Source organism: Amblyomma mixtum, chromosome 2, assembly GCF_055824585.1.
Source record: "Amblyomma mixtum isolate Tamu chromosome 2, ASM5582458v1, whole genome shotgun sequence".
Classification (NCBI taxonomy): Eukaryota; Metazoa; Arthropoda; class Arachnida; order Ixodida; family Ixodidae; genus Amblyomma; species Amblyomma mixtum.
In genome coordinates, this window is record NC_143013.1 from 106888828 (window position 1) to 106901571 (window position 12744).

General features: G+C 45.3%; 1 protein-coding gene across 2 annotated transcripts in view; it reads left to right on the forward strand.

The window, feature by feature from the left end:
* Positions 1 to 1823: 1823 nt before the first annotated feature.
* LOC149360475 (glycerate kinase) overlaps positions 1824 to 12744 on the forward strand; it is a 30555-nt gene continuing 19634 nt past the window's right edge. Inside the window, exons 1-4 of one of the 2 annotated variants that reach the window (XM_089572335.1) lie at positions 1824 to 2413; positions 5553 to 5678; positions 10053 to 10279; positions 12122 to 12273. In XM_089572335.1, coding sequence (XP_089428461.1) covers positions 2348 to 2413; positions 5553 to 5678; positions 10053 to 10279; positions 12122 to 12273 — 571 coding nt within the window. In that variant the 5' untranslated portion in view covers positions 1824 to 2347. The remainder of the gene's footprint in view (positions 2414 to 5552; positions 5679 to 10052; positions 10280 to 12121; positions 12274 to 12744) is intronic. The other variant, XM_089572336.1, reaches the window with a different exon arrangement.

Consider the following 12744-nt stretch of genomic DNA (forward strand, 5'->3'; position numbering starts at 1 on the left):
TCATAAACTGTACACATTTGTCACTTCGAAGCAAGTGCTCACTAAATACGCCCAACAGCCCAAGCACTACCCAGCTTGCAGCAAGCTTTTCTGCTCAAACTTGTGTAACAAAGGTCTTCAGTTTGATGCGAACTGAACAAATTAATGAGGAGCAAAGTGACAAGTGTGACTAAATAACTAATGCTTCAAGGACAAACAACTTCTACTAAATTAAGGCGCGTTAAAGACGAAAAGAACATGCTAGCCAAGCAGTGTCTGTCCACAGTTGCACAGGTCATAGAACTGTCAACAATGCCTCTGAGTCATGCGCACAGAAAACGATTTCACTGCACGCTTTTTTCTTTTTTCTCCGACGCGTACGCGCAGTTGTATTCTGCGTTTACTTGCCAAGCACACGCAGCAACACCGGCTCTCATCCTGAGCAGCCGGTCGAGCGAGCAGCTTTGCATGGGCCAAATATGGTCATCCCTGCCGCGCCTCCATGAATAGATAATAAGGAAGCGAACGCAGTCGCGCCGTCTTCATGCACCGGCGAAGCGGAGACATCCCGGACGGTGCAAGAAGCCTTGGCGCGCCGCCGCCGAAATACACCGGCGCAAAGCCAGCCACATAATGCGTTACGCGGCACACCAGGAACCCGCGCGAGGAAAGATATTAGCGACCGCGATGACCTGTCTCGGTGTGACGTCACACCTGAGGTCGGCCGCGACGCGCTCACGGTCAGAAAGGCAACTGCAAGCGTCGTGAGCGCGACCGATCAATTGTCGGTACCCAGGGCACGCCGAAAATATTCAATTAACTCGGATATTAAAGCCCGGGTCGGCGTGACAACGGTGCGTCCGGGTTTCCGGATGACCGACCTTCGCGACCGGGCAGTTGCAGAGGGAACGTGCGAGATCAGTGAAGCGAAAGAGCGTGCGAAATTTTTCTCCTCCAGGCGAAGGCCATCAATAATGTAGTCGCAAACACAGGCGTATACATCAACGACGGAAACGGTTACAACGGACAGCTTTTGGAGGACGCTCAGCTTCCCAGTTCACCTTCGGACAAAAAATAGCTCGCGCAGTTATGGTCAGTTCACGCGGTGGCTGGAAAAATGTTTATTTTCACAAGCGACGGCACACTGATCTTGAAGGGTGAGCTAGGTCAACACACAAGGGAGCTACCCACCGACCGATCCGTAACATGCGACCCAGAGACGGATTTCCCCAAGGCACAGCGCTTTCCCGAACCGTGCGAGAAAGGGACACTGCGAGCTAGATCTACGAGGAAATAAGAAATTAGCGAAGACCGCGCGCCACATACCTCGCCGCTTTCGCGAGTGGCACCCGGTGGTAGCGCGGAAAGGCAGGGACCGGACTCGCTGCTTTCCTTGGCGCAGTCCGAAAGCACCGACATTTATGCCGGCCACCAAACACTCCCAGCTGCAGATTTCCACTAGAAGGAGCACACTAATGGCACAAAACTGAAGTGTCGTTCCTTTTCTAGCGCGAAACCACAAGCACTTTCACCGTACAACTCCACAACGCGCACAAACTGGCACAGGTTGATTACGCACTGCTGAGATCGACGAGCCGCAGTTGAACATTGTTAATTTCCCTAGCAAGCCTCAACACGTCCCTAGTTTTGACTCTAAAATAAAAGTCTATAGTTTCGTATTTAGGTTTCATGTTCAACTTTTATTTTTAAACTTTTTAATAAAAGCATTCTAATTACTGCAAATATTTGTTTTTAAACTCTTGAAACTGTAATGAAGGGAAGGTCGTTTTTAATATCAGGGAGCACTGCCTAGGTTTGCCGAAGAACGGTCTAGGCATTGTTTGGCGTGGTCTAGGGACTGGCGCCCCTTTGCGAACTCAAGCGATCGAGTTGCTCAATCCAGTGCACTGCGCGTCTTTATCTTTTCGATCTCGACCTTACTCACGAAGCTTCTATCTCGCCGCCTGTGAAATTCCTCGTTCTTTTTTTATTTGTCTTCTTCAGGAAACGGAACTCGCGAGACAAAAATGAGGTCCGCGCGAGCGGCCCTTTCGTAACCCTCGTGGCACGTGAACCGGCTTGCAAAGCGGGACGTGGAATCAGCTGTTGTCGATGCCCCAACGTTATTCGTATTCTCCGCTCGACTCCCGACGGCCGCATCGCGCTACTCCTGTAACGAGGTTCCGGCTTTGCTAGGCCGTGTCCTGACCGCTCACGGTACAAACACCGACAGGTAATCGGGTCCTTAATCGCAGCTCTGTTTGATCGCCGGGGGCAAATGTCGATCGCCGTGTGCTAGTTGGTAGTAATTGGTCCACTCGATTGCGTCGGCGCTGTGATTGATAGCCGCGCCTTTGTTACGCCTACAATGTTGCTGAGCTTGCACAACAGTGCCTGTAAGCTTCGTGGAGTGGCCAGAAGGCTGTGCTGCAAGGTCTGTGCGTTTTTATCGTCGCGCTTACGTTCCGTGTTCGAAAGTGGTGGGCCCTGTCTCGTGCTTTCGCTTTCATCTATACGCGCCTCACAAGCAGCGTTTAAATCCTCTCGTCTACCGCATTTATTTTCGCAGTGGCATTTGGGAATTACGGCATCCTAAAATTGTAAGGCCGATTAGAGCGGCGTGTTTGACATGTTACAACGTAAGAACGACCGGCACATCATATAATGTGTCACCTGTGTGCACGCAGTCAGGTGCAACATATGTGAGCAGAGGTTGCCTGTGAATAAAGTACGGCCATCTTATGTCTTGTAACACTGATCTGATTTATTATAGCCGAAGTCTGACGAATATTAATAATGAGAAATGTGTTTGCGCCTCTGTACTGCTACTCTATGCGCCGACAGTGATCATGTGACCCGGGTGGGTTTTGGAGAGCTCGAGTGCGGTGGAGCCGTTGTGCCTTTCAACCAGTGGCATTTAATGCCCACCCCCTCTGGATCTGTCATGCGTTACTTCGAATGTGCATGTTTCATTTCTAAGTTGATAAAATTAACAGCTGTTTCTTTTATAGACTAGTTTGTTTAATACAGGGCCACTTAAGGAAATTTCATTTGATTTCTGTGTTTATGCACTTGATTTGCAATGATGAGGCAGGATGCACCTCAATGAAATTAAGCTGCAATTAAGTGTGTGGTGTGGGCTCAAAAATGTGCATGTTGACGTGTGAGCACAAAACCAAGGTTATGTGTAAAAACATCAATTACTGTGTCAACTAGCTGCGTCATGTCACAAAGGCAGTGCAGAGAAAGCCCTTTTCATTTCATGTAAAAACTGCTGGCTTAATAGTATGCATTATACACATGCTGTACTGCTCAGTGTGCCATATTTTGAGTATAAATTGAATGGTTTGCCCTGTATGATGCCCCCTTCAGTGGTATAAGTAGTGCTTTTAAATTAAACAATAGAGGTAGTGCTCTAAAAGATAGCTTTAGGCTTTGCTGGCTCGATAAAGAAATAGATGTAGTGCATAGTGCGTACTGTTTAGGAGAACTGCATACATGTCGACATAGACAACAACTTACACTATTTGAAATGAGAAAAACTCTGTTTCTTTACTTCTTGCAGTTGAAGTTAACGCTGTTTATGCCATATTCTTAGTGCATGCGCATCAAACAAGTGTACAGAATTTGCATGCATAGTGGGCTCACATCCATCCCTTGCCATTTTCTCCCACACTTTTGTGTCAGGCAGCATCGGGGATAGAATGCCAGTGCAGGGGTTCATCTATTCATGTGTGTTACCTTAGCTTGTGCTCAATTTATTCAGTAACTTAAGGTGTATGCATACCCAGCGTTGAGAAAATGGTTTCCAGACGCTTGCCATTATCAACAAGGCAAGCCATTGTAGAAGCACTCATGATTCACACAAAGGGTGTCTCTAGCATAGTTTCAAAATGATTTTGTGTGTACTAGTTAAATTTTTTCAATTTGTGACAGGACACATGATAACTATACGATGTCAAACTAAGTCGGCAGGGGGGTGGGCTCTGATACTGATGTTCTCGCAAAAAGGTAATTGAATTGTTGGTCAGTTATTTGTGGCTTACCAGATCCCCACTTTTTTTAGTAATACAGCCAGAACGGACGTCTGTACTGAAAGTAGCCAGACAACTGTGTCTGCATGCTCTAATAACTTAGTTATGCGGGGGTTGGTTTAATGTGGGGAACATATGATCTCCACAAACAAAGGACACTATTGGCAGGGCATGCATGCTAGTCTTAGGTGGGACCCTTTACCATGGTCTTCGTAACATACACATTTTAGATTATATTCCCTTTTGGCTTGGAATAGTGCTTTCCATTTACACAACATAGGAAAAACCTTGTTTGCACAGAAGTCCCATCCCAGTGTTTAGCATCATACTGGGCATTTATTAATGCAGTAGCACTAGAAGCCTCATCGGGGAGAAAACATGGCATCAAAAGCTAAATTCGCTAATTGACCGGAGGGAGGTGACATCACTAGACTTGACCATTTCCGTTTGCTGGAGAAAAGTGACATCATCAGACTGTAGCTTTCCCATTGGCTGAGAAAAGTGACATCACCAGACTGGAGCATTCCCATTGGCTGGAGAAAAGTTGCATCATCAGACTAGAGCATTCCCATTGGGTGGAGAAAAGTGACATCACCAGATTTGAGCATTTTCATTGGCTGGAGGAAAGTGACATCACCAGACTGGAGTATTCCCGTAGTAGGGTGCAGAAAAATGACATCACCAAATTTGAGCATTCCCATTGGTTGGAGGAAAGTGATGTCACCATATTGGAGCATTCCCATAGGCTGGAGGGAAGTGATGTAACTTCCAGTGAAGGCATCGGCAGCTCCTAATGCTATCGCATTGGCAACACATAGTGGAGTTATGTGTCCCTGTGAATTTTTTGGCTTGGCTTTTGGCATCTTTAGTTACCCGTGATCTTCTACTGTCTATTTTATGGACACCTGCAGAATTTTTCGCGCAAGCATGGAAAAAAACGTTTCATGTGTATGCATTGAATGATGTATTGTTGTCAGAAAAGACTGCGCAATATGTGCGCTGCCTCATGATCCATTTACCAGTTGGTGGATCATATAAGTCTCCTCTCACTTGCTGACATTTCAGGCCATTTGTTTGCGTGGCTGCACTGGTATCTTTTTTTTTTGCACACCTCCATCCCACAAACTTGTGTGGCCAAGCTTGGCTTGGCCACAGTGTACGTATCTAGAGTCTGATTGCGCAAGAATCAAAGAGAGCACCCTTATTAACTTTGCAATAAGGTATTACTGCCAGCCATAACCGAGCTAGTTTCATAAACTGTCGGGTGCAACATTCGGACTTGAGCTACACCTCGTGCTAAATTGTGACTGGGCTGTGCATCTAAAAAAGAGGGGAGGAAAATGCTCTAGGTATTACTGTGCAACAAAATTTGTGAGGCAAGCTGTAGGTTCTTCATGTAGTAAAACTGTTTGTTTGGGAAGGAAAAAGAGTGTTGAATTGTCTAAGTCTGTGTGCTGCAAGTGTTACGGGATCACTGCGGTTGTACTGCGACTGTTTCTGTGACCGTGAGTTGCGTGCTGCCTCCTCCTCGGTCGGCAGGTGAGACGGGCAGCCATGACGTCGCTGGCAGGGGGCGCATGCCAAGCACTGGGGGAGCCACCGGCTTGTGGCATGGGCGTTCTACGTCGCCACGCTCGCAGCCTGATGGAGCACGGCATTGAGCAGGTACTTTGCGCTGCCATCACGCCCTTACATGTGTGTAACCGAGGTGCCATTTACGGTTGTTCATTGTGAAGAGCACGAAACACGGCAATGAGGGACAGAAGAACACAACATTTGTGCTTGTTTGAAACTCGGATTTGTATGTGTCGATACATGGAGGCAAATAAAACACACAAAACTGAAATCTGTGCAGGCAGACAAAAATTATATCCATCAGAGTGAATTAAAGGATTGACTGGGGCATCTGCAAACATGACGCAGCATGCTAAGTAGCTACTAAGGGAAATGTCAGGGCAGCTAATAGATAAGTTACCAAAATTACCAATATGATCGGCTTCCTTCAGCAACTTATCTGTGTAAATTGATTGATCCCAGTGCTTGAATAAAAAACAAACTTTTTGTCTTTGTTCCTTGTTGTCGTGTTGTGTTTTTTTCTTTGTGAATGCCTAGCATCGAGCCTGATGGTTCACATCGTTTCAGGCATGGTTGGTTGCTTGCTACAGGAATCGGTACTGCGCCTGTTTAGATACCTCTGGAGTATGGTTTCTACATAAGGTGTGCTTATGTCCAACAACCAAAACTTATCAATCGTGGATGCTTTTAATGCCGAGGTGTACAGATAGGGAAGTAACTTGTTCATCTTATCGATAGGAAGCTTTCTTGAGGGTGATGGATACCTATGCTGTGTAGTCAGGGTAAACAGGTATCCAACATTTTTGTATAGAGATTGATTTTGGAAGCTGTAAAAGTAAAGGTCATGAGACTATATTGAGTCAATGTGCCTTCATCTTTTTCAGTAGCCTGGCAGCCATGGAGATGGAACTTTAGTCATTGGTGCAATTGAATGCAGCCAGATGGACTTTTCTTGCTTCATTGTAGTTGGTTTTGTATGCCTTTTAGGGAAATACGTATTTCCATGGTAAATTCTATTTCTGTGCGAAATTTGAGCTCGAACAATTCATCGGTTTAGCCGTGAGCTGCATTCTACGGCGCGCGTTTAATTGCGGAACACGCTGTGTTTTCCCTCCTGCACTTTTCTTCTCACTTGTTTCCTCAAGTGTTGTTTCTCAAATGTTGTTTCAAAGAAAGTTATTGGTTTAAAGGCTACAGACACCAAATTTTTGCTTGTGTTTTCAAACAATGCATTGGAGATTGGTGTATATGGAGCACCCTGTGGTGTTCGCCTATGATGGCTAAATAATTTATAATAAGGGAGTAATTACTCATTGGCATCCACCCGAGCGCAGCTCGGGTGGATGCCAATGAGTAATTAGAGTAATGAGCCAATGAGTGGAAAGCTATACAGCTTTCTCAGAAACTTCGTAGTTAAAGAAAAATTCGTCCTGGTCAGGGGTTCGAACCCAGGACCACAGCTTCACCGGAGCAGTCGCTCTACCAATTGAGCTAACCAGAATGGCAAGCTTATGGTAGGGCGAGAGCGAATTGATCAATAACTCGAAATAGGAACTGTGTTGGTCAGATGTTTAGGGGAATCCCCCAAGGTGGAGTAGATTTGTAATAAGGGAGTAATTACTCATTGGCATCCACCCGAGCGCAGCCATACGGCTACAAAGGAAAGCTGTACAGCTTTCTCAGAAACTTCGTAGTTAAAGAAAAATTCGTCCTGGTCCGGGGTTCGAACCCAGGACCACCGCTACACCGGAGCAGTCGCTCTACCAATTGAGCTAACCAGAACGGCAAGCTTATGGTAGGGCGAGAGCGAATTGATCAATAACTCGAAATGGGAACTGTGTTGGTCAGATGTTTAGGGGAATCCCCCAAGGTGGAGTAGATTTGTAATAAGGGAGTAATTACTCATTGGCATCCACTAGAGCGCAGCCATTCGGCTACAAAGGAAAGCTATACAGCTTTCTCAGAAACTTCATAGTTAAAGAAAAATTCGTCCTGGTCCGGGGTTCGAACCCAGGACCACCGCTTCACCGGAGCAGTCGCTCTACCAATCGAGCTAACCAGGACGGCAAGCTTATGGTAGGGCGAGTTTCTTGGCGTTGTTTCTTGACATTGGCGAGTTCTTGACATTGGCGAGTTCTTGACGTTGTTTCGGTTTTGGTTTCATCAACCAAACAGCAGCTGTGACATGTAGTTGAGGTTTAGTGTAATTGTGGCTCTTAGAGAAGGCTGGTTTAAGTGATGTAGTGAGTTAAAACTGTGTGTCAGCATTTTTAGTGCAGTTTTCCTGTGCTTCACATGACTTAAAGTTCGACTACACGTCACAGCCATTGTTCGGTTGATGAAACTGAAACTGAAACTTGAGAGAAGAAATTCAGATATAAATTATTTAGCAGTCATAGGCGAATACCACTTGCTGATCTATCTGTTTCAATATCTAATGCACCATTTAAAAGAAAACACTTAATAAAGTTTGGTGTCTATAGCCCTTTAATGTTAAGAGTGTGAAGAATAGCTTGGAAGAGGATCACAGAAAAGATCCAGGTAAAGGCCGCTGACTGTCCTCTTCCTGGCTATTGCTGGAGTGAGCAGTGAAAAATGGAGGATAGAAATGGAGACAAACATTGGACTACCAATTAGTTTGCGACTAGAGTGGATATAACTTAAGAAGCTTTTAAGAAACACTTGGTGAGGTGTTAGTTGTTACACAACTTTTACGGTATTTTCAAATGACCAGTAATTGATGGTGCCTCAAAAAAATTTTTGAGTGTCGCTAAAGTCAAATTTTAGCACCCAGGTATTGCACTTGTTTTGGTGTGTGAGTGTTTTAAATGATGTATCAAAAGCTCCCATGTTATAACAATGCAGCCTTTGTCATAAACATGCACAAAGCTTTGTCAGCAGTGAGAAATTGTCTCTGAAGATTCTTGACAGTTCATACAAGGTATGCTGATGTTTTAATCCTTTATGAGTATCCTGGTACAAGTACACATCATTGAGCCAACCCCTTTTTCACATGTAGCGTACCAAGAGTAAAACTGTTTGTCATTGTTGTTTGGAACACTCTGAGGTCATTTGGCTGCAATCAGTGTGTCCAGCTTGCAAGGATGGAGATGTAATTTGTTTTTCAAGGCCAGCTTTAGTGGAAGCTTTGGAAAAAAAAAACTGTTTTTGAGAAAAGGATGTGGCGCAGTAACTGTCTTACATATCTTGGTGGACACCCGAACCACGCTGTAAGGGAAGGGATAATCGAGGTAGTGAAAAAAAGAAAGGAAAAAGATGTGGTAGTGGAGGCTCCAGAATAATTTCGATCACCTGGAGGCATCGCGCAGCACGCGGCGCCATTTTGTGAAATTTGTTCTGGCCATGTTGTAAAATTGCCTGAAATTAACTCACAACAAATTTCACTCCTGAAAGAAAAGAACGAAATTGTTCATGGTACGTTCAGACTCTTCTCACAAAAATAATCTCGTTGCTAGCCAGTGTTACATGATGTGCGCCAATTTTTAATGCCTGTGTAATCTTTTGTGCGCTACCCTACCCTACCCTTCAGGATCCCTAGCGCCTTTCTGAAATTACCGTAAAACTCTCACCCCTTCCTGCCTGACACATGCAGAAAAGGGTACAGAGTGTGTTATTTCTGATGTGCCCATATTAGTCAACATAATGAGTGGCTGTAGCAGTGAAGAAGCCTGCGCTGAACAGCTGCAAAGCAGTCAATTTTCAAATAAGATGGATGAAGAAAAGGCGATAGGAGGGAAACATCTCCTTCACACTACCTCTTACAAAACCGGCCGGCACATCTCACCGACTGCATAATCACCTCAGTTTTAAACGCCTTTCAGGAAGGACCACTGCATTCAACTCATCAGCCCTGCCCCATGCAATCATTTATTGGAACAGTCTTCCTGACAACACTGTTCATATCTCAGATTATGTCTCAGATCAAAGAAAAAATAAGCAGCATTTTGTTCTTAAGTGTGTTCTGTAGTGTGTTTTTCAATTTAGTTCTATTTTCTGGTTGGTTGCTTTCTATTGTATAGCAATGTTAAAATAACCATCTTCTACTTGCTTCTTTTTCGCACCCCAGTTATGTAACCCAGTAATACTTGCTGGGGGGCTGGTTGGTGCATGTTTCCAGAAAAGGGTTACAGCGCCGAAACAGACAACACACAGAATCCCGTCCCATCTAGCTTTCTGTGTGTTTTCTGTTTTGGTGCTACAACCCTATTCTGGAAATTATGTAACCCCCCTCACAATAATACTCCAGTCGAAGCCTGTGAGGTATTTGAATAAATAAATAAATAAATAAATAAGCGCGGGAATTTCGGTGAATCGGTGAGCCCAGTGATCTGATTCTAAGAATGGAAATGCCCCTTAGAACGCGGCCTGGCAACCTGTGGCTTATATCTTGGTGTTCTCGCTGTGGGGTCCTTCATGAGTGCACGTGCCCTGTGCCACGTGCAGGTGCTTCCGAATGCGCTCGTGCTGAAGGCGGTGCAGAGGGAGGGTGACACGCTGCGGGTGGGTGGCCAGCTGGTGCCCCTGGACCACAATGCCTACCTGGTGGGCTTTGGCAAGGCCGTGGGTGGCATGGCACACACCATGCAGAAGCTGCTGGGGGACCACCTGGTGCGCGGCATCATCAGTGTGCCCGACGGCTCCAGGCGGATAGCCGCCGACATGAACCGCCCGTGCGTATTCCGCCACTTCACCTCTGAAGCCACCCCAGTTTAAAAGTGCAGTGAAGAGGAATCTGAACTCGCTTTTTTGCCGCGGGAACTCAATCTACACGTTCCCAGCGTTCTTAGAAACTTTGATTTATTGCCCTGTGCGGCCCACTTCCCTAATTTAAATCGGATTAACGTCCAGCTCCCACCTTTTTTTTTTTTTTAATTCCCAGCATACGGTGGGAGGAGTCGACCAATGCATGGAGTGCCTTTCAGGCAGTCCCATGGCGACTTTGCTTTCGCTTTTATTTTGTTTCTTCTAGGTTTCCATGAATAAATAGGTCTAGTCAGAGACTACATAGCTGCAAATTAGGCCCACGGAAATAAAAATACGCGTGGACTCTTTGCTTTCGCCGATCATTCCGCATCACTCCGCCGACGGCAGAGCGGCAAGCCTCCGCGGGACTGGTTGAAAGGTTGGTTGACTCCTCCCACCGTTTGTGGGGAATTACGAGAGCTTGACGTTAATCTGATTTAAATTAGGGCAATTGGCCGCACAGGGCAATAATTCGAAGTTTCCAAGAATGTTCGGAACGTGTAGATCGAGTTCCAGTGCTACAAATACGAGTTCAGATTCCTCTTCAGTGCACCTTTAAGCTCTCGTGTGGCAGTCTGCTGGGTTATGCACCACATGAGTGGTTGGGTCAGTTTTGTAATAGTCAGCTTTTGATAATTCAGCTTCAAAGTGCAGTGGAAATTTGTTTCGAGTTATGCAGAGTTCGAATTAACAGGATGACAAGATGATTTAAACAGCGCTAGACAACAGAACCAGAAAGAGGAGGAGACAAACACAACGCTGAACCTACAGCTGATTTATTTGAAGATGTCAATATATACATAACAAAAATGGGCACACGTGTGCACAGTCATTCATTGAAGTTCAGATAAAAACTATGAAAAGCCACAGTAATTGCACTTGTTGTACCTGCCTTCCAAGCTACCCTTTGTGCAGCAATGTTATTTCTTTCGCTAACAAACTTAAAGAAGTTTTGCTGACACAACCATTAGATTTTCTGATGATGTGGAATGCTTTGGTGACTTCTCTGGTAGTCTTGTCAACATGAACAAATAACAATTCTGTGTCGTCAAAGAATGGTAGGCTTTTACACTTACTGCAATGACTTGCCAGGGTCGTGTCTTTTTTATCCAATGAACTGGCATGCTCCATAAGTCTATTATTGATGCAACGGCCTGTCTGGCCTATGTAAGTACGACCACGTGATAATGGAATTCGGTACACAACACCCATCTTGCAATTAACGAACTTATTCACATGGTTCACCTTGCAGACAGTCTTCCGTTTCAGTTCCGTTTCCGTTTGCAGAGTTTTGACGTGCTTCATTGTGATGTGAAATCATTTATGGGATTCAAACGCAAGTAAATAGAATCTGATGATCTATTTTGCCACTTTTGTTTGCGGCGTTTTGTCTCCCATGTGCAGTGCGTTTTCTGCTGCCGAGGTGTGTACGAACAACACTGAGAACCATTTCAGGTGTACGGCTGACGTGAAATGATGCCTTAAAAGGCTAATGTGAAGGGAAAGCTTACGATGGACGATAGACTCGTGTGGCAATAGCCGAAATACTTGGTGGCTGGTCGATGCACTACTTTGGCCCGGCTGCAACAGTATTCTTGATTGGGACATGAGATCAAAAGCAAAATAGGCACAAATATGGGCAGTGAATACAGAAAAAATGCACGAAGATACAATCTGAAAAGAATGAGAGCACTTGTCAAGAAATTAAACCATGAATTTAAGTTAAGACGTCTCTGTGTTCATTTGAGTGTTACCTCTTCACTTGGCAGTGAAATGCTGCCCGAGCCCGGAGGTGTGATCCAGGTTCTCGAGGGCGCCAGGCACAATATACCGGACGACAGAGCAGTGACTGCTGCTGCGGCCATCGTGACCCTCCTGAATACGCTCAAGGACACCGATATTGTCATCGTCCTCATCTCAGGTGAGCTCTTTCCCCATTGCTATCGATCACAGGCAGCTGCCATCTTATTTCATCGGTTGTTTACACCAGCAAGATATCTCTGGTGTACGGAATTTGATGAAATTCCGGATGGACCATCTTTCAGTAGTAGATACTACCAAATGCTTTGAATGCAAATCACTGAAGCAGAAAAGGGTAAGAGTATTGGGGGTGTAAAGCTTTTAATGGGAAGCGCTGAGCACAACAGAACAAAATTACTCATTCAAAAGATATTCAACGAAAATTTTGGGGGTATGCACTAATAAGGAAAGATGAGAAAAACCAATCTAGTTTGGCAATCTCTCATGAAGGACCCTGTGCTTCAGAACCTGGTTGATTTCTTCCTCAGGGTGTGATTGCTGGTCAGCTGATTGGCTGTTTTAAAATATAAGCAGCGATGGAATCCCTGCAACCATCAGGGCACTGACCTTAGGTCACGTGTTAGGCTCAAAG